At 38.1% G+C, this 22,551-nt stretch overlaps 1 protein-coding gene across 1 annotated transcript in view; it reads left to right on the top strand.

Moving 5' to 3' along the window:
- Positions 1-22,551, top strand: part of SCN7A (sodium voltage-gated channel alpha subunit 7) — a 90,308-nt gene that overhangs the window by 5,581 nt on the left and 62,176 nt on the right. The window contains exon 2 of the mRNA XM_090280463.1: positions 21,118-21,356. Within this exon, the coding sequence (XP_090136589.1) occupies positions 21,132-21,356 (225 nt within the window). The 5' untranslated portion in view covers positions 21,118-21,131. The remainder of the gene's footprint in view (positions 1-21,117; positions 21,357-22,551) is intronic.

Raw genomic sequence — 22,551 nt, 5'->3', positions numbered from 1 at the left:
CAGTTCCTTCTAGTCCCAAATGAGCTTTTTTCTTTTTTTTTTTTTTTTTTTGCTTCATGTTTCCTAATTTACATTATCTTCCTCTGCGGCCTACACACTCCTAAGCTACCTTAAATCTTTTGATAAATAAATTAGGAGAATACATGAATAATTGTTATCTGTTATAGAGTAGAGCGTTTCATAATTCCTTTTGGCAAAGCACATCCAGCATCTGTTTCTCATCCCTAGGGTCAAACCCAGCTTCCCAGAAAGCAGAGCTGTTGATTATTTAGATGTTAGGAGGCTGCGACTGCCCTAGGTAGTCACTTCCTACATGTGCAGAATCTATATTGATAGCCTGACTGCATTACTGGAGGGCTGTTCTCTGGGAATCAAACTAAGAAACAGTAGAAGAAGTAGGGAGTGGGAGGAGAGGTGAAAAACATTGACTTCTGACATCCCCTTTCCTCGCTGTCCCTCATTATCTCTCAGAAGATGCAGCTGCAGTTGCTGATAGAAAGTGCTGTCCACACAGCCTCTTCTTGGGAACAAAGCTACACAGAGACTGTACACTGGGTGGCCTTGCTGTTTGCGTGGCCGTGCCATTCACCCTCTAATTCAGGGTGCTTTTGAAAAGGAAAGAGAATGCCATTAATAATTAGTTCTCAACAACAAGTATGAACCTAAACTGTCCTCAGGACCTGTGACTTCTAACTACTCTACTGAATATGAGATTGGATGTGTTGGAAACGAGAAGAAAGAGTGGAAGGAAAAAGAGACGTGTTATCTCTGAGGGGAGCGGGAGCTGCAGGATAAGGTGAATGTCCCAATTGCATTTCTTCAATTTCAAACTTTGGGGCTGTTCTTCAAAAATGACCTCTAGCAGATTGAGAGTATCTGGTAAGGTCATTGCCAAACAGGCACCCAGAGAATGAGGCTATTCTAGAGGTAAGGAGAGAAGGTGCCCAAAGAGGTGAAAAGAATGGATTTTCTGCAGAAGTGATGTTTTAAAGCAGGTTTTTCCCTCAGCAGTTCCAGTGTGTGCTTCATCTCTGATACTCAGGATATCAGACAAGATAAAACAACAAAAGAAAAATATGATGACGCCTCTGCTTGCTTTATAAAGGCAGTTGGATGAAGCCTGGCTATGATCCAAAGGAATCTTTCTCTCTGACATGTTGCATTAGATTCATCTCAAGGGGCTTCAGCCAAAAATACGTATTCTGAAATTGCCTGTCTGGGTTGGGCTGTCTGCCCCTAGATTTTAAATGTTAGCACCAGGAGATTTTTTAATAGGTAGTCAAGAGCTGATATCATTCAAATCAGCTGCACTGAGAAGATTTCCTTTCCCTAGACCTCAATACCAAGGTTTTGACCAGAGGCCACCATCTTCTCACCTTTTTCCTCCGAGAGGCCCCAGGACTCATGAACCGCAGGTTGGACACTTTGACTTCTTGTCAGCCATCCAGAGCCGGATACATCATTGAAGGCCTTGTGCATATCTCAAACTAATCCAGAGCCAGACTAGGTGCTAGAGGTTTATCGTTTGCCTTATACGGCAAGGAGTTTAGACTCTTTCATCTGGTCACAGATGTAGGGCATGGTTTATTCCACTGCTTGGAAACTGGGCAACAATGAAGGTTCAAGGAAATCCAATAGTCTTACTGCAGATTAAGAGGATGCTCACAGAGGTCAGCTGGTTTTGCATGGTCCCCAAGAGCTCCAAGGAGAGTTCCAGTTATGGATTTTATTTAACAGGAGTTGAGATCAGGTTTTGCATCTCAGGGGAGCCAGTTGCATCATGGACTTCAGGGTTGAAGGCAAGTTATAGACTCTGGTTGCCTGACAAAACTCCCATGCATTCCACTGGGAAGTGACAAATGGTACTTTTCTTTCACTTATTGAGCCCTGATGTGACCACTGGCCAGGAATTTTTGGTTAAGCATCTGACAGACTGGGCTTACCAGAAACACAATTCTAGGAAGATCCTGGCTCCTCTGCACAATTTGTTCATTTTGTTGGAGTAACAAGGGGTAACTCAGAGGCCAATTTTACAAAGGAGTAGATGTTTGAAGAACATCTGGAAAAGTTGGAGTCATTGAGTTGTTTAGAGTGTTGGTTTAGAACACTTTCCCAGACTCACTGGGAACAGTCACTTCTAAGACTTGTTGTCTTAGAAGATTCAAGTAGGAATATTTAAGGCAAAATCAATGTTAATTTTGTGTTCCTAGCAGCTTCGATTTCTATCATCTTTATTACTGTCATAGTGGCACTTATGAGTGAGTCAGGAGACCCTCGTTGGGATCCTATCCCCAGTGATCTATGTTCCTTCCTGGTGTTTCAGCTGCCACTCAGTTTTCCTTCTGTTCACTGTTCTTAACATATTTGCACTCAGATGCAGATGGGGAGACTTTGCTATCTGACCCTTGTTATGGATTTCTAATCCTTTTGTGCATATTGACTGTGGCATTCTGAAGCTTAGTTTCCTAGACTGCTCCCTACCTCAAGAAGAGAAACATTAATTGTTATCATATTATTAGAAAATTTGAAAAATGCTAGGTAGAATCCAGGTCCACCAGTGTTGGAGACTATTTTAATTTAAATGATTGTTGCTTTTAAAACTTAATTATTTTCAAACATCACCAAGATGACTTGGTTCTGATTTGTTTATAAGTCTGTCTTCCATTTTCCTAAAATTCAGTGATTATATTTTATTACTATTTCTGGCACTGCTGTCTGACATAGTGCTTGGCACCTAATCAGTACAATATATGTTCCTCAAATGATTGCCAAGTAAATTAATGTCAAAAACAAGCACCGTGGTTAAACATGTTGCCCTACATAGCCTATCAAATGGCAAGAACAATCCTTCAAGGAAAATTGGAGCTCACTTCTTAAACTATATCTGATATTGAAATGTTAAAATATATAATTAAAAATGAGTACAAATGATCATATGTGTATTTTTTTGAGAGACTCAGTTATTTACTACTTCTTTCTGGAAGAGAGCATATTTCAATAATGTGCCCCAAGGGTTCTGAGAAGGGTTAGGACAAGGGAACTAAGGAAGGATAAAGTTGAGCAATCAGGAAATTTGAAGCCACCAAAAAGCGCAAAACATCCACCCACAGTGGGTTAATCTTAGGTCAGGCACACATATTGAAGAGCTTAGCCAAAACTGACTGAACTCTGGGAAGAAAATAATTGCAGAGAATGTAAAAACAAGAGCTATAAATCAAAAGTCATTTTAGTCAGGCAAGAACAAAACAATCTCAGGGGGAAAAAATGTTGAAATTAAAAAATATGATAGCCATACTAAAGAGATGCAAATACAAGAAAAATCGAAGCATATAAATTAATTATGTAATAAATAAAATGCAATCTGAGCCAGTTTTGGAGACTAGAGGTTGTATATTAGCAGGAGTATATGGTTATTTGCTACTAGATGTCCGGTCTGTTCTGCTAGTTTCCTGTCATTAACTCCTCCTATCTACAAAATTTTCTACCCTTCAAATCATCAGATAATTGTGATGTGTTGGATTATACTTATAATAAAAAGAAATGTCATCATTGTTTTTTAAACATGGCTGGAATCTTGGAATCTAAAGAGATGTATGCCCTGCCCTGTGAATCAACCCTTCATTTTATACCTCAGGAAAAGAACACAATGGGACTTGGGGTTAGGGAGGAGGGAGAAGATTTATGAAGAGTTAAAATGTTTATTGTATGGTTGATTTTATTTCATTGGAGATTTGGGGCTCTCACTCATGGTTCATTGTTATGGTATTTACCCCCAGAAAATTAGAGAAGAATTGCTAGGAGAGGAAGCCAACAGAATCAACCAACTCAAAGGCACCAAGAAAAAAATTTAAAGTCTGGTAATAAAAGAGATACAAATAAATAAAGCAGAAGAAAAATGTCAAAAGCAGAGTTATTTTAAAAATTATTTAAATCAAAATATTACAGTTGCTTGTAATTGATTATTACTTTAGTTATTAAAAAGAAATTAAATTATATTCAGTATAGTCTCTTTATAAATTCCAGGAAAATTGGCAGTAATTTAATTCAAAAGATGGTTAAACATAAAAATAAAAGTGCTTTAAAATAATAGCAGGTAGTATTTAATGAGTGTGTATTACCTGGCAGGTGCTTTATATTTATTAACTTATTCCATGCTCACATTACTTGATACAGTACTTTTATTGTTCCCATTTTAAAGTTGAGGAAACTGAGGCATGGAGAGGTTATGTGAGTCACTCAGGGTCATAGTTAAAAAGTTCTAAAATCCATATTTGAATCCATTTGGTTATGAAACTAGATTTTTTCAAGTATTTATTATAAAATATTTCAAACATATGGAAGAGCAAACAAAACAGCACAGGGAACACCCACTCAATACCTTGAATCTTTACTTGTCATTTTAATATTTACTTTAACATACAAATATGTATGCATTCCTCAAATAATTCATCAATTCTTTTTTTTGACATCTTTCAAAACAAGTTGCAAATACTAGAGGCCTCACTCATAAATACTTCATAATTCATATACCATATTTTTCACACTATAAGATGCACCTGACCATAAGATGCATTGAGGTTTAGAGTAGGAAAACATGAAAAAAAATATTTGGAACCAAATGGTGTACTAAAATATTTAGTAAAATATAACAGAATAATATTTCAACCATGTAAAGTGAACAGCAGTCAATAGCAGTATTAAGAACCATCATCGACTTCCAGCCAAGATGGAGGCCTAGACAGACATGCTCGGTATCCCTCCACAACTAAGAAGGAATACAACTACCTCAAAACTAGAGACAGCCAGAAGTTCCAGAATATCAAGCTGCATGGAAGTCCAGCAAACAAATATAAAGAAGAAATACTCATCCAGACAGGTAGGAGGGACAAAGCCGGGGCAGAGAGAATGCAGTGTGGTGACGGCAGCGGTGGTGGCAACAGCAGGCTTCCAGAAAGCACAGTCACACATTTTAAAAAGTCAGAAGGGACACCTGGGGAGTGCTCCAGCACCAGACCAGAACACACAGCTCACGGTCCCAGCGCCAAAGAAAATAAAGCCTCATTGTTTCTGACTGTGCAAACCAGTGGGGGTTGGGGCAGAGGAAGAAACTGCTGGTCTCTCAGAAGAGTCTGCTTGTTTAAAGGACCACCATGGTCCTAGAACACCCACAGACCCACTGTCTCTGGGAATGATGGCCAGGGCAAAAACTAGAAAGGTGCCAGTCCCATACAAAATGGGTTAAGTGCTTGAAAAAGGGGCAGGTGATGAGCAAGTGACATCGTTCCCTCTCAGACCTCTCCCCCACATACAGCACCACAACATGGTGAAACAGGTCACCCTCTACTGATGAAAAAATTCTAAGGCTTCATCCCTTACAACATAACAGGTGTGACAGCTCTACCTAAGACACAGAGGAAAACCAACACAGGGGCCTTTCAAGATGAGGAGACAGAGAAGTATGGCCCAAAAGACGGAACAGATCAGGGTTCCAGTGGGAGAACTAAGTGACAAGGAGATAGCCAGCCTAACAGATGAGGAGATTGCCAGCCTAACAGACACAGAATTCCAAACACAGGTGATAAAGATGCTCACAGGCTTTACAGGTATGTTTAAGTACAGCAAATGCATAAGGGAAGAAGTGAAGGCTATGCTAAATGAAACGAAGGAAAATCTACACAAAACCAATGGTGAAGGGAAGAAAACCGGGCTTCAAATCAATGATTTGGAACATAAAGAGGACAACAACAGTCAACCAGTACAGAATGAGGAAACAAGAATTAAAAAAAAAATGAGAGGCTTAGGAACATCTGGGACAACTTTAAACATGCCAACATACAAACTATAGGGGTGCCAGAAGGATAAGAGGAAGAGCAAGAAGTTGAAAACTTATGTGAGAAAATAATGAAGGAAAACTCCAAAAATTTGGCAAAGGAAATAGAAGTACAAGTCCAGGAAGCACAGAGTCCCAAACAAGCTAGGCCCAAAAAGGACCACACCAAGACACATCATAATTAAAATGCCAAAGGTTCAAGATAAAGAGAGAATCTTAAAAGTAGCAAGAGAAAAGCAGAGAGTTGCCTACAGAGGGGTGCCTACAAGACTATTAGCTGATTTCTCAAAAGAAACTTTGCAGGCAAGAAGTGACTGGCAAGAAGTATTCAAGGTGATGAAAAGCAGGGACTTACAACCAAAATTACTCTGTCCAGCAAAGCTATCATTTAGAATGGAAAGGCAGATTAAGTGCTTCCCAGACAAGGTAAAGATAAAGGAGTTCATCATCACCAAGCTATTATTATATGAAATGTTAAATGGACTTACTTAAGAAAAAGAAGGTCGAAATTATGAACACTAAAGTGACAACAAACTCACAACTATCAACAACTGGATCTAAAAAATAAAAACAAAATCCAAATAGGCAAATCAGAACAGGAAGAGAATCATAGGTATGGGGATCATTCAGAGGGTTATCAACTAGGAGAGAGGAGGGGGAGAAACAGGGAAATGGTGCAAGGATTAAGAAGCATAATTGGAAACCCTGGCTGCTGTGGCTCAGTGGATTGAGCATCGGCCTGTGAACCAAGTGTGCTGGTTTGATTCCCAGTCAGGGCACATGAGTAGGTTGCACGTCAGGTCCTCAGTTGGGGACACATGAGAGGCAACCACACAGTGATGTTTCTCTCCCTCTCTTTCTCCATTCCCCTCTCTCTAAAAATTAATTAATTAATTAAAATTTTAAAACATGTCAACACATTTGTTTAAGAAAAAAAAAAGAAGCAGCATAATGGGTAAATACAAAATAGGGGGAACTTAAGAATAATATAGGAAAGAGTCGAGTCGGCAGCCGTCCGTCTCGAGAGACGATGGTGTAGCTTCTTAAGAGTCTATCTGCACCGCCGAGAATGGCTGTGCAGTCCGACTCGGGAGTGACACGGTATCTGTCTCCTCCTGTGTTGAATTGACATCTTGCGATGTCGCTGGAGTGTCCTCTCCAGTGAAGCTGAAGCTACAGAGCCTGGGCAGGGTGATATGGAGGGTCTGCTGTTGCCCATGCAGCAGACCCCCCCTCTCTTCGCAGCTGAAGGGTCCAAGGGAAAGACGGAGTCAATACAGCTTGGCTTCAGGTGCGCCGCAGGAGTTGTCGGTGTTGACTACAACGTCAAACCGCCTTAGGGACTCCGGCTCCGGATTTTCTGTCGGGGTTTACTCCCTTAGCCTTTCCCCTGAAGAGGTATGCCGCAAGGCAGCGGAGGTTTTTTGGAATCAGAGTTTTCCTTCTCTGAATATAGGAAAGAGTGAAGCCAAAAAATGTATATACACAACCATGGACATGAACTAAGTGGAGTGGGATTACTGGAGGGAAGGGGGATACTGGGCAGAGGGGAGCAAAGGGGAAAAAATTGAAACTACTGTAACAACATAATTAATAAAATATACTTTAAAAATAAAATAAAAATAAAAGAACCATCATCACTGTCATTAGCAAATGAGGAGAGACTTTAAGGTTAGAGTACTCTTCTAGTTTTCTGGGAGCCCTAAGACTCATTGTCTCTAGTGTCAGAATTTATGAAGCTCAGTTGCTCACAATCACTGATATCACTTCCTTCACTATCTTCATACTGACAAGACATCCTGAGATTCAGTAGTAAAGTGGGACATTTAAGAGTCCCCAGGGGTTTCACATGGGTCCACTGCTTCCTCTTCTAACAGCTGTTGCCACCGCTGACAGATCAAGTAATACACATCACGGTCTGTGATGCAATATTCGCTCCATAAGACGCACAGACATTTTCCCCCCACGGGGGAAATAAAAGTGCGTCTTATGGAGCCAAAAATACGGTAGTTAACTAGAATTCAGTATTTGCTTATGGGCTTTTTAAAAGGTGAAACAAAGTAAAATGCATAAGCCTTACGGATATAGTTCTATTGGTTTTTACAAATGTACGCACCGTGTGCTCCAAACCTCTAGCAAGATGAACATTATTACCACCAACACTGGGAATTTCATCACCCCTCCCAGTCAATTCTTATGCCACTCCTGGAGATTATCGTGTGTGTTCCAACTGTTCTCATAAAGTGGATCATTTAGTCTGTAATCTTTGGCATAATGCTTTTGAATTCAGCCACTTTTCTGTGTGTCAGTAGTTCATTTATTTTCCTATTGCTGAGTTGTGTTCTATTGTATGAATATATCAGGTTTTTTTCCCTATCTATTCTCTTTACAGTTACCTGGGCTGCTTCTACTTTTTGTTAATTATGCTTTATATTTCCCTATGTATTCTGTATTTCTCTTTCACTTTATTCCTTCTTGAAGATCTAAATTTACACCTGAAACATCTGAGAATATCTTTATTTTGCCTCGATTCTTTTTTTTTTTTTCTATTACATTTGTACTACTTTTTCTCCCATTTCTCTTCCCTACCCCACCTACCCATCCCCCAGTCAATCCCCACCCTGTTGTTCATGGCGATGGGTCATTCAAACTAGTTTCTTGACTAGACCCTTCCCCTCCTTTCCACATTTTTCCCTCCTCCCACCCCCTGGTCACTGTCAATCTTTTTCTTGTTTACATGCCTCTGATTCTATTTTGCTCATTGATTTGGTTTGTTTATTAGTTTCCCATATTAGGTGAGATCATATGGTATTTATCTTTTGCTGCCTGGCATATTTCACCAAGCATAATCCTCTCCAGTTCCATCCATGTTGTTGCAAAAGGTAGGAGTTCCTTCCTTCTTTCTGCCGCATAGTATTTTTTTTGTGTGTGTAAATGTACCACAGTTTTTTGATCCAGTCATCTACCAATGGGCACTTAGGCTGTTTCCAGCACTTGGTTATAGTAAATAGCACTGCTGAGAACATAGGGGTGCATAGGTTCTTTTGAATTGAGGTTTCAGGATTCTTCATGTATAAACCTAGCAATGGAATCGCTGGGTCAAAAGGCACTGCCTTTTATCTCCATTCTTGAAGAATACTTTTGCTGTATACAGAGTTCTAGCTTCACATTTTTTTTCTTTAAGGATATTTTTACTCTGTCTTCTGGTATTTGTTTTATTGTGATGAAAAGTCAGTAATCATTCTCGTCATTGTTTCCTAATATATAATGTTAATATTTTAACTGTGGTATTTCTTATTCATATTTGACCCATGTGACTTACAACATTTATTAGAAATGATATATAAAACCACTTGCTTTCTAAACTGTTAAATGGTAGCAGATGCTTTTCAGTAGGCTGTCCTTAAAATCATTCTATTTTGCAAATACACATGATATTTTGTGCACCATTAGTTTGACCTATTTATATATCCATATAATTAGGTAATTATATACTATGTGACATATACATATACATATACATATACTCTGACTCCAAAAAACCTCCGCTGCCTTGCGGCATACCTCTTCAGGGGAAAGGCTAAGGGAGTAAACCCCGACAGAAAATCCGGAGCCGGAGTCCCTAAGGCGGTTTGACGTTGTAGTCAACACCGGCAACTCCTGCGGCGCACCTGAACCCAAGCTGTATCGACTCCGTCTTTCCCTTGGACCCTTCAGCTGCGAAGAGAGGGGGGGTCTGCTGCATGGGCAACAGCAGACCCTCCATATCACCCTGCCCAGGCTCTGTAGCTTCAGCGTCATCGCATGATGTCGATTCAACACGGGAGGAGACAGATACCATGTCACTCCCGAGTCGGACTGCACAGCCATTCTCGGCGGTGCAGATAGACTCTTAAGAAGCTACACCATCGTCTCTCGAGACGGACGGCTGCCGACGACGACGACGACGACGACATATACATATACTCATATATACACATATACTTGTATAGGTATATAAAACATGTGCACATATATATGTATGTATATATATCTATATATATGTATATATAGATATATATATATAGCTTAATTATATTTATTAAACTCCAAATCCATATTTTCAATTAATATCTGAGTTTTTACTTTTGGACATTTCAGATGTACATCAAACAACAAAAATATAAAAAATAATCTCTCCCTCCCCTAATCTCTAAACTGGTACTTCTCCCATATCCCATACTCTCCATATAGTATGACAGTAATACAATCAGGATTTTATGGACCTCACTGTCAAAGCCTGTGATCAATGTACATAGCTAGGAATCAACTTCTAGGTTATTTTATAACTTGTAAAGATATTAAGAAGTACTACATTTCTTTAGTTAATATCTGTTACTATTTTTAAATAATTCTACACACATATACTTTAAAAAAATCCATACAGTTACAGAAGCACAAAATAATATTTCCTTTTAAGGGTGTATTCTAGCATATTTTGTTTAGTAGCTGTACCTGAGAAACATGTGGACTATTTCTATTCTAAGCTGTTAAAATACAACTCTGGGTGGGGAAGGTAGTAAAGGTTAAAGCAGGTAAAATCTATGGTGACAGAAGAAGAATTGACTTTTGATGGTAAACACACAATGCAATGTACAGGTGATGTATCAAAGAAACCTATATAATTTTATCAGCCAATGTCACCCCAATAACTTTAATAAAAAGTACAACTCTGAATATTGTGCACAGTAATTGGTTTGAAGTGTACCCATTGGGTAAGTTATTGCTCAAATTGCTAGGGTAAAGTGTATAATTTTTAATTGAGAGAACTAGTGCCAGATTTCCTTCAGGAAAAGATGTACTAATTTATACTACCAAAAAAGTTTCTATTAGAGTACTTTCTGCCTCACATCCTAGCCATCACTTTGCTTCATTAAACTAGGACTTCCATTTAAAATTATTACAAAGCCATTTATTTATGCTTTCTTTCATAAGCTTTATTGTTTGGGTTTTTAATTTATATATTATTTTGCATTTAAATCATTCTGCCATCCAAATTTTATTTGGCTATTAGAAGTGTATGGAGCCAATAATAATGGGAACTGCCCAATTCAGAACTTCCCCATATGTGCTTCAAAAACAAACAGCACACACATACACAAAAAAAATAAAACAATTAAAACTACACAAAGCCCACACCATCGGCATAACTAGAAGTCACAGACTGCCCAAACTTCTAAATGTCTGTAAAGGAAAAGTAAAACCCAATCCATCTTCACTTCTTCCCATCCTCAAAAGGCCTTATGTAAAATGGGGTCTAAATTTAAGTTAAAATGACTGACAGAAAGAGAACACACTAATGGTGAAAATACTGGTGAGAAAAAGGAATTTTCCACTAACTTCTTTGTATTAATTATTGAGTAGCCTTTATTTAGTAATTCTGATTTGAAATAAACTAAGTTTTTATATAGAGTCTATATTATACCAATGCTTCAAAATATGCTTAATGATAGTAACAAGTCAGCCTGGGAGAAATGAAACCATTGATAGATTTAAACTCAACTCTCAATAACCCTAAATCTAGGCATCTACTGAAGAAAATGGAGGAATGAGGGGAGAGAGGGAGGACTAAGTTGAAGCCAGGATCACAGCCGATAACCTATGGCAGAAGCAGTCCAGTGAGCATCAATAATACTTCAGCTCAAACTACCAAAAATATAGCACCAGGCATTGCTACTATATTACTAGTATGTTCCCCGAATTGCTGAAAGTTGCTGCTGAAGCTTCTGCCTCTCTTGCAAAAGTGGATTCCCCACTACCCCTATTACTTCATGTCATTAAGTCCAAAGAAGAAATCTTGAGCTGATACATTTGATTGGCTTTCCAAAGTCATGTGGTCACTTTTTAGATTCCATGAGACCCTGGAAAAGTCACTACCTGCATTATCTGGTCCTTTCCAGTTCTGTTGCAGGAGGTCGCCCACCATAGTTCACACAATAGCAAATTCCTAAATCTATGCAGAGGATCAATATACTAGGCAGTACATGTTATGCTCCAAATTAATGTCCTTAGTCTTGCTTCCTTTTACTTTTACAACATTTTATAAAATACTTGACTTTGACAATATTTTACACAAATAATTTTTCTAGATAATTGCACCTGGTGAACTTGTCAGCTGCTCAGAGGTGCAAATTGGTAGCTAAAGTATCCCATTAAGTCCATTAGTTTTTGGATATCTCTAGTAGCCATACTGAGGTATCAATTGTTTACACTTGTCTAAAAATTTACAGCTTGTAAGCATTTTTATGGAGTAGTTTAATGCGACCCAATTTTAGACTTGGACACACCTGGGTTAGCATATATTTTCACCACTCAACTGGCTATACAATGATGGAGAAGTCATGAAACTCATCAATCTGTTTCCTCATTTATAAATGTTGATCACAGAATGACATGTGAAAACAAGATATAAGAGAAACATCTTGTCCATTGCCTCACAAAATGGTAGTAATCAGTAAGTGTGACCAAAATTATAATTGCCATTTTTAAGTATATTTTATTGATTATGTTGTTACAGTAGTTCCAAATTTTTCCCCTTTGCTCCCCTATGCCCAGTACCCCCCTTCCCTCCCAAAATCCCACCCCCCTTAGTTCATTTCCATAGGTCGTGCATATATGTTCTTAGCTCCACCGTTTCCTATATTATTTTTAACTTCCCCCTGTCTATTTTGTGCCTACCAATTATGCATTTACCATACTTACACATATTTGTCAAGCCTGTGAGCATCTTTATCACCTGTGTTTGGAATTCTGCGTCTGTTAGGTTGGCTATCTCCTCATCTGTTAGATTGGCTATCTCCTTGTCACTTAGTTCTCCCACTGGAACCTTAATCTGTTCCATCTTTTAGGCCATACTTCTCTGTCTTCTCATCTTAATAGGTTCCTGTGTTTGTTTGCCTCTGTGTTTTAAGTAGAGCTGTCACTCTGTTATGTTGTAAGGGGCAGAGCCTTAGGGATTTGTCATTACAGGATGACCTGTTTCACCACATTGTGGCACTGTATGTGGGAGAGGGTTCTGAGAGGTAACAATGATGCTTGCTCAGCACTCACCCCTTTTCCAGGAACTGCTCCCACTTCCGTATGGGACTGGTGCCTCTCTAGCTGTTGCCCTGGCTGTCGTTTCCAGAGTAGACGGGTCTGTGGACATTCTAGGAATGTGCGGGCCCTTTAAACAAGCGGATCTACTGAGAGACTGGCAGTTTCTGCTCTGCCCCAACCCCCACTGGTCTGCACAGTCAGAAGCAATGAGGCTTGATTTTCTCTGGTGCTGGGACCGTGAGATGCGAGATCCAATGAGGAGCTGGGAACACTCCCCAGGTGTCCCTTCTGACTTTAAAATGTGTGACTGCTCTTTCTGCTGTCCTGTCACTACTGCCGCTGCTGCCGCCACTGCTGCAGCCACCACACCGCATCCTCTCTGCCCCTGCTCCGCCCCTCCTACCTGTCTGGATGAGTATTTCTTTATATCTTTGTTTGCTGGACTTCCATGCAGTTTGATATTCTGGAACTTCTGGCTGTCTCTAGTTTTGAGGTGGTTGTATTCCTTCTTAGTTGTGGATGGATACCAAACGTGTCTGTCTATGCCTCCATCTTGGCCTGACGTCCCTGATTTGAATTTGATACAATTCTTGCTAAAAGCTTACTTGAGCTTTCGATTTTTAGAAAGAAAGTCTAATAGACAAATTAACTATTAATCTTGACATAGTTTTTGGGCTTTAGTGCACTATATTAAGATCACTCACTGGAAAGCATAGTGCCTGGACCATATTTTATAAATTCCCCACAGAAATGCCTTTTACCATATTATGAGTTAATGATTAATAATTTACAATCTTTTCTTAGCCATCTACAAATCAGATGCAAGCCAATTCCATTTGATACAGACTTGCTCACTATCAAATCATTAACATGGTCAACAGCCCATAGTCATTTCATTCAACGTGAAAATTATCACTAAAGAAGTCTTCTTGGATAACTAACTGAGTTATGGAAGAGAATTAGTACTGACTAGTACTGTTAGACAGTTTTCTATATATAATCTGTTTAACTGTTATGACTTTGTGCAATTCATGAGGGATTCTATAGTTTACATGTAAGGAAATATGACTCAGACTATGTTATTATACTTGGAAAAAATAATGGTTTAGTCGAGTCTTTTGTACTTCAATTAATATATCCTCTATTCTTTTTTTAAAAAATATATTTTATTGATTATGCTGTTACAATTGTCCTAATTTATTTTCCCTCTGCTTCCCTCCATCCTTTAAGCTCCCCTCCCTGCAGTTGTCCCCCCCCTTAGTCCATGCCCATTGGTTGTGCATATAGTTCTTCTCAACATCTTCCTATCTACTCCATTCCCTCCTACTATGCTTCTTAACTCCTGCATCATCTCCCTCCCTTTTCCCTCCTTCTCCTCCCTGCTGACCTGACCCCAATATGTTCCCCATACCTATAATTCTTTTTCTCCTCTCATTGCCTACTTAGTTTGCCTTTGTTTCAATTTCCTAGCTTCTGTTGTTGGTTGTTGTGATACAGTTTTCATTTTAATGTTCATAGTTTTGATCCTCCTTCTTCTAAACCAGTCCCTTTAACACCTCATATAATAGTGGTTTGGATCTAATGAACTCCTTCAGTTTTACTTTGTCCTGGAAGCACTTTTTCTGCCCTTCTATTCTGAATGACAGCTTCGCTGGACAGAGTAATCATGGCTGTAGGTTTTTGATTTTCATTACTTTGGATATTTCTTGCCAGTCCCTTCTTGCCTGCAGGGTCTCCCTTGAGAAATCAGCTGATAGTCCAATTGGGACCCCTTTGTACATAATTCTTTTCTTCTCTCTTACTGCTTTTAAGATTCTCTCTTTATCTTCAATTTTTGACATTTTGATTAAAATGTGTCTTGTTGTGGTTCTCCCTGGGTCCAGTTTATCTGGAACTCTCTGTGCTTCCTGCCTGTAAGTCTATTTCCTTCCCCAAGTTCGAGAAGTTCTGCTTCATTATTTTTTCACATGATTTTTCAATTTCTAGTTCTTCTTCTTCACCCTTTGGCAACCCTATAATTTGAATGTTCATTCACTTATAACTGTCCCAGAGGTTTCTGAGCCTCTCCTCTTATTTCTCACTTTTTTTTTTTCCTCTTTCTGCACTGGCTGACTCTTTGTTCCTTCCCTATGTTCCGATTTATTGATTTTATCCCTAGTTTTTCTTCCCTCACCACTTGTCTCATATGTGTTTTCATTCATTTCAGCAGGATTAGACTTCATTCCTTCCCCATCTTGTTCAATATCTTTTGTTAATTCTGTAAGCCACCTTATGACTATAGCTCTGAATTGAGCCTCAGAAAGATTTTCTATTTGTTCATCGGTTAATTCGCATATTTGCTTTTTGCTTAGCTGTCTGATTGGTATTTCAATCATGATTCTTGCCATCTTGACCACTTTCATTTATCTTTCCTTCTTGGGTGGGGCTTTCACCCCTCCTACACTATCGGGGGCAGAATCCTGTGCACTTGTCACTATCGAGTGACCCTTCTAATCACACTGTGGCTCTTTGTGTGTGGGCAGGGGTCCAAGAGGGATCCCTATTGTTTGCTCTCTGCTGAGAGACCAGGAATCTCCTCCTTTGTCCCCATCCCTTCTGGGCCTCACAGTATGAGGCAATGGCGGTCTGCCTTCCCCGCCATTGGAATCATGAGCTGATGGGTTTAGTCTGCAGCCAGGGTTGGTTCTCAGGCGCTTCTCTCCTCCCCTTAAATATGGGTGTCTGTGCTTACTGGATCCTGCTGCTCATAGCTGCAGCTGTCGCCTCCAGCACAGCTTGATCTTTCTGCTGCAGCTTTGCCCCTCCTTCCCATCTGGATGAACACCACTTGTTTATAACTTCATACATTGGACTTCCATGTAGCTTTACTTTCTGGAACTTCTGGTTATTTATGGTTTTGCGGTAGTTGTAGTCTTTCTTAGTTGTGGGGGGAGAAGGAGCGTGTCAGTCTAGGCCTCCATCTTGGCCAGAAGTCTATATCCTCTATTCTTTTAAGTGGGCTTTGATCTGAGTCAAATCAATATTCGGATTCTATTTGAAGACCCTCCAGTTTATGAACATGCCTTTTGGGTGTGGTACTGGATTATAGCAGAATAAAGAAGGGCTGCCTCTTCCATCTTCCTTAATACTGATGAAGGTTATATAGGTTTCTCGGTAGATACAAATCAGTATTGATTTACATCACAAATACTATTATATAAAATCCCTTGGCCGTTTTCTCTGCTACAAAAATGTAGCTTTACTATACTTGTATAGTGAGATGTTTTGGTCTATATTTCATAACCATACATATATTTCCATTAAATATTAGTTTATTAAGTTTGGCCCATGATTCTAATATATAAAAGTTTTATTACACACAACTGAAAATTTATATTTACGTCCCATTTATTAGGTGCCAGTCACTGTAGTAGACATTTTCATCCATATCATTTTATTTTATGCTATTTAACCCAAAGGAATATCAGTTTCATAACTGAAGGTTCAAGGATATTAAGTAATTTGACTGAGGCCTGTTATAACTTTAGTAGCAGCATTTAGCATTTGAATGCAGATCTAATTCTAAAGTTCATGATTTTATTTTTACTGGCCTATAATCATGACTCATTAAGAAACTCCATATAAGGAGTTCAATTTTGAAAGCACATTTAATATTTTAAAGTAAGAAAATTTTATATGTAATAGCAAACTTAAGTATCTGTAGCTGATGTTTCAATAAATCTTGATATGTGAGGTGTTACTATATATGTTTTTGTATGTATGCATATAGTATATATAAATGATCTTGAGCAACTTTTAATATGTTAGTTTTGTGCATAATATTGAGCAAGGTATTTGAGAAGTAAATTTTAAGGTGAACAATTGTTAGTTTTTATACCATTAATCTGGAAAGATACTTCCAAGTAGATATATATCAATATTTCTATTCCATATTGCTCTTCTCAAAATTGTTTCACACCCCATCCTTTTAACATCCCTTGAGGGGAGTAGGCATAAGAAGCTATTGCTATTTTGAAAATCTCCCTCTCTGGTCACAAGTGACTGAACCAAGGAAAATAAATCCAGAGGCTGGGTTAAACCAATTAAGAATATCTTTTTATGTACATTGTTAGATATGAGGATATAATGATATGATGGGAACTTAAACTGAAAAATCAAATAAAGTTGAAGCTGGGATGCCATTGTTTGACATACATTCTTAGTAATAAGCAAAGGAAACCATTCTTTAGATAGAGTGAAAATAAAAGAAAGAAAAGAAAAGCCCAGAAAATGGTGATCCCATGAGAGATACAAGGAGTCATCCCATACTGGATTTTCCATTTTTATTTCCCAGGACACAGAAATATTCAATGTGTTCTCTCTTTAGATACCTGTGAGCTTGCCATTTGTATATCTGAAATGTCTGTCACACACCATTTATTTAAGCTAGCAGTAAGAGTCTGATTTTTGCAATGATTGGCACTTCATTAAGATTAACTAATGTAAGACTTCTGACAAAGATGGAGGCCTAGACAGACATGCTGAGTCTTTCTCCACAACTAAGAAGAAATACAATTACCTCAAAACTAGAGAAAACCAGAAGTTCCAGAAAATCAAGCTGCATGGAAGTCCAACAAACAAAGATATAAAGAAGGAATACTCATCCAGACAGGTATGAGGTACAGAACCAGGGTGGAGAGGATGCAGTGTAGTGGTGTCAACAGTGGTGGCAGTGGCAGGCTGATGGAAAGTGCTGTTACATGTTTTAAAAAGTAAGGACAGTGACCTGGGGAGCGCTCCCAGCACCAGACCAGACCACAGAGATCACGGTTCCAATTCTTGGGAAAATAAAGGCTCATTGCTTCTGACTCTGCAAACCAATGAGGTTTGAGGTGAAGGAAGAAACTACTAGTTTCTCAGTAGATCTGCTTGTTTAAAGGGCCCGCACAGTCCTAGAATGTCCGCAGACCCATCCACTCTGGGAACGACAGCCAGGGCAACAGCTAGAGAGACTTCAGTCCCATAAGAAGTAGGAGCAGTGCCTGGAAAAGGGGCAAGTGCAGAGCAAGCGGCATTGTTTTCTCCAAGACCCCTCCCCCACATACAGTGCCACGACGTGGTGAAATGGGTTGGCTTGTAGTGATAAGTACCTAAGGCTCCACCCTTTACAACATAACAGTTGCGACAGCTCTATCTAAGACACAGAGGCAAACAAACACAGGAGCCTATTAAGATGAGGAGACAGAGAAGTATGGCCCAAAAGAGGGAACAGATGAAGGTTCCAGTGGGAGAACTAAGTGACAAGGACATAGCCAACCTAACAGATGCAGAGTTCAGAACACTGGTGATAAAGTTGCTCACAGGCTTGACAGGCATGCTTAAGTACAGCAAACACATTAGGAAAGAAGTCAAGGCTATGCTAATTAAAACAAAGGAAAATCTGCACAAAACCAGTGGTGAAGGGAAGGAAACTGGGCTTCAAATCAATGATTTGGAACATAAGGAAGAAAAAAATTGTCAACAAATACAGAATGAGGAAACAAGAATTGAAAAAAGGGAGGAGAGGCTTAGGAACTTCTGGGACAACTTTAAATGTGCCAACATTCGAATCATGGGGGTACCAGAATCAGAAGAGGAAGAGCAAGAAATTGAAAGCTTATGTGAAAAAATAATCAAGGAATACTTCACAAATTTGGTGAAGGAAATAGACATACACGCCCAGGAAGCACAGAGAGTCCAAAACAAGCTAGACTCAAAGAGGACCACACCAAGACACACCATAATTAAAATGCCAACGGTTCAAGATAAAGAGAAAATCCTAAAAGCAGCAAGAGAAAAGCAGAGAGTTACCTACAGAGGGGTGCCTGTATGACTATCAGCCTATTTCTCAAAAGAAACTTTGCAGGCAAGAGAGACTGGCAAGCAGTATTCAATGTGATGAAAAGCAAAGACCTACAACCAAGATTACTCTATCCAGCAAAGCTATCATTTAGAATGGAAGGGCAGATGAAGTGCTTCCCAGACAAGGTAAAGCTAAAGGACTTCATCATCTCCAAGCTATTATTATATGAAATGTTAAAGGGACTTGCTTCAGAAAAGATCAAAACTATAAACACTAAAGTGACAACAAACTCACAACTATCAACAACTGAATCTAAAAAATAAAAACAAAATCCAGGTAAGCAAACCAGAATAGGAACAGAACCATAGGTATGGGGATCATTTGGAGGGTTATCGGCTGGGAGGGGGAAGGGGAAGAAATAGAGAAATGGTGCAGGGATTAAGAAGCATAATTGATTGGTACAAAATGAACAGAGGGAAGTTAAGAAATATATAGGAAAGGATGAAGCCCAAGAATTTATATGCACGACCCATGGACATGAACTAAGGAAGGTGGGGTTGCTGGAGGGAAAGTGGGTACTGGGTGGAGGGGAGCAAAGGGAAAAAAATTGGGACTACTGTAAAAACATAGTCAACAAAATATTCTTTAAAAAAGGATTAATGTATTTTCTTACTTTCCATCAATAGATAAGTAATGGACTAAACTATTAACAACTCAGTTTCACTCAACAGTGTGGAATTCTGCTGCAAAATATATATGTGTATACATATGTATGTGGTTTCTGTTTTAGGGAAACTTTATAGAAGGAATTCAACCAAGGCCAGCACTATAAGTGACAAAATATACATATACAAAAGCCACAATATCAAGTATAAAATTTCTTATCCTTAATTGCAATAATAAAATTACAAAAAAAGGTTAAGAGGAGTGAATAAAGAATAATCAGTCAGTTTTCACTGAATAGGATCACTTGCATAGGTTCTGACAAGAATTAGGCTGGAGAAAATCAGCAAAAGAAAGTGTTTTTATGTGAGATAAAAGAACAAGAATTGTAAGTGGGGAATTGATGCATTAAATTGTATTTAATTAACACAAATTTAAGTGATCAATAGGGTGATTTGAAATAGATAAAGACTAGAATTTTGGGACATCTGTAAAAACTTCTACAGCAACCCAGATATAGAATTACAAAGATGGCTTGCCTTTATGTAGATATATTAACAATGGATCATTTTAAATACATAATGAAAAATATTTGAAAGAACATTTTTTTCTTCAGAGGAATTAATGACAAAGAAAAGTTTCATAAATAATTTTCAAGACAATTACTTTTTGCTTTTGTTGTTACAAGGCTAAAAGGTTAAAAATTGATTTTGGTCAGGGGGAAAAACAATACATTTTGTTTTTACTTGTTAAATTGCTGTCATTGGTGATATTGCCACATAAATGGCAGAGGAAAGATAGTGGTCTAGAAAATGTACTTAGTAAGTATCCATGTACAGTAATGGAAACCCTGTGTTTCCCTATTCATTCACCAAAAAGTAGGATACAACAGAAGGAAAAGGCATGAATTTAAGGGATATCAGAGTTAAAATTTGAACTAAGAATTGAGTCAAGGGTAGTAAACAGAGCTATTCAAAGAGAGTAGATAATGCTGCTATGAACATAAGGGGGCATATATCTTTGCCAGTAAATATTTTCAAAATTTTCATGTCAATACCACAAAAACAAGCAAATGAACAAACAAACAAAAACTCATAAACACAAACAACAGTATCGTGGTTACCAGAAGAAAAGGGTGTGGTGGGGTAGTAGAGGATAGAGGAGTTTGAGCGTATGGTGATGGAAGGAGATTTGACTTTACACCATGCATTATACAGATGATGTGTCAAAGAATTGTACACTTGAAACCTATATAAATTTATTAATTAATGTCACCCCAATCAATTTAATTTTTAAAAGGAAAGGAGAATGAGACCTAGAGCCAATAAAGACTGCCTTTAGGGAGGAAAAGTCTAGTCAATGGTAATGTACAGTAGAGAGGAAATAATTAAATACCCCCACCTGCCAAATCTGTAGCAACTTTAGATTCTTTTATTACATGTGAGAAATGGAAAGGAAGATTTCAGTACAAATAAAAGAATTCAATGGGTAAGTAAATAAGACAGAACGAGTTACTTTTGAAATTACAAATTAAGTCTAATATTAACTATAACAGAACCTAGTTTAATAACTCAGATTTCTATAAAACTGAGGAACTTTCTTTGAATACAGGTATCTAGTTTGCTGTTATCTTTTACTTGTATCTTAAATGTTTGTAATTTAATGTCTTTCTTTATAAAGTATACACAAATTTTATAGAGAACTAAAGAGAATACATTTCTTGTAGGTGCAAAATTAAAAATGGCTTCCCCAGAACCTAAGGGTCTTGTGCCCTTCACCAGAGAGTCTCTTGAACTTATGGAACAGCGTATTGCTAAAAAACACAAGGAGGGACATGAAGAAGATTTAAAGCCAAACACTGACTTGGAAATTGGGAAAGAGCTTCCACTTGTTTATGGAACCCTTCCTCAAGAAATGGTGTCAGAGCCCTTGGAAGACGTGGACCCATACTATCAGAATCAGAATGTAAGGATTAATTTACCTTATTGTGACTACATTTTTATTATTTTATTTTGCAGAAATGCCAAAAACATAATTGAAATAGAATGAGAAAGAGAATGGGGTAGAGGAGAGGAGGTGGAGGGCTGAGCAAAAGGAGAAAGGACTTATGGACATGGACAAGAGTGTGGTGCTTGTACGGGGGGAGGTGGGTATAAGGGGGCTAAATGGTAATGAAAAAAATACAATAAAATTTTTTTCAAAAGAGAGAATGAAGAATAAATTACAAGTAATTTTAGATTATACAAAACTACATAAGAAATCTCACATATTTGAGATTTTTATCAAAACTCACTGCTTGCCTTGTTGATTAGTTTGTTTGGGGTTACTTTACTTTGTAATAGGTTATACTGTTATGCTTTAATATGATTATTTGTTTTATGGAAGCATGATTGGCTATTAAAGTTTATCAATTTTAAAATAACTATAATATGTACACAATTTCACATGTTCAAGTTGATGAGCTTGCATATACACACAAATATAAATACCAATATATTGTCACCATATACACCTCTGTATAATTACATATGATATAATGTCTAATATAATACTATAGTATACAAGGTGGGGCAAAAGTAGCTTTACAGTTATGATTATGTGAAAGTTTATTTTTGTACTATTTATTAATTATATTATTTTCCATAAAAACAACTATAAACCTACTACTTTTGCCCACCTGTATGTTGTAGATCTACACACATACTAGAGGGGACCCCCCTAAAACAGAGTTTATTATAAAAAATTGTGTATTTATTCTTACATATTTAAACTTCAGTCATGTTCAAAGTGCTCTCCATTTGATGCAATACACCTATCGAGATGTTTTTCTCCACTGCTCAGAACAGTTTTTGAACTTGTTGATTTTGATGCCTTTTAGTGCTTCTGCTGTTTTTTTTTTTTTTTTTTTTTTTTTGCTTTGTTTTGTTTTTGTTTTTTGTTTTTGTCTCACCTCTTCCACATTGGCAAAACATTCCCCTTTGAGGACTTTTTTTCATCCAGGGAAACAGAACAAAGTCATTCAGGGCAAGATCAGGTGAATAGGGAGGGTGGGACATAGGGGTCATGAAGTTTTTGGTCAAAAATTACTGAACAGTTAGTGCGGTATGGGAAGATAAATCATCCATCATGAAATTGGCAAATGCATTGAAAGAGTCTACAA

Source organism: Furipterus horrens, unplaced genomic scaffold (assembly GCF_987537825.1).
Source record: "Furipterus horrens unplaced genomic scaffold, mFurHor1.1.pri manual_scaffold_1, whole genome shotgun sequence".
Lineage (NCBI taxonomy): Eukaryota > Metazoa > Chordata > Mammalia > Chiroptera > Furipteridae > Furipterus > Furipterus horrens.
The sequence above is the reverse complement of the archived record's forward strand: the minus strand, read 5'-3'. Positions and strand labels throughout refer to the sequence as shown.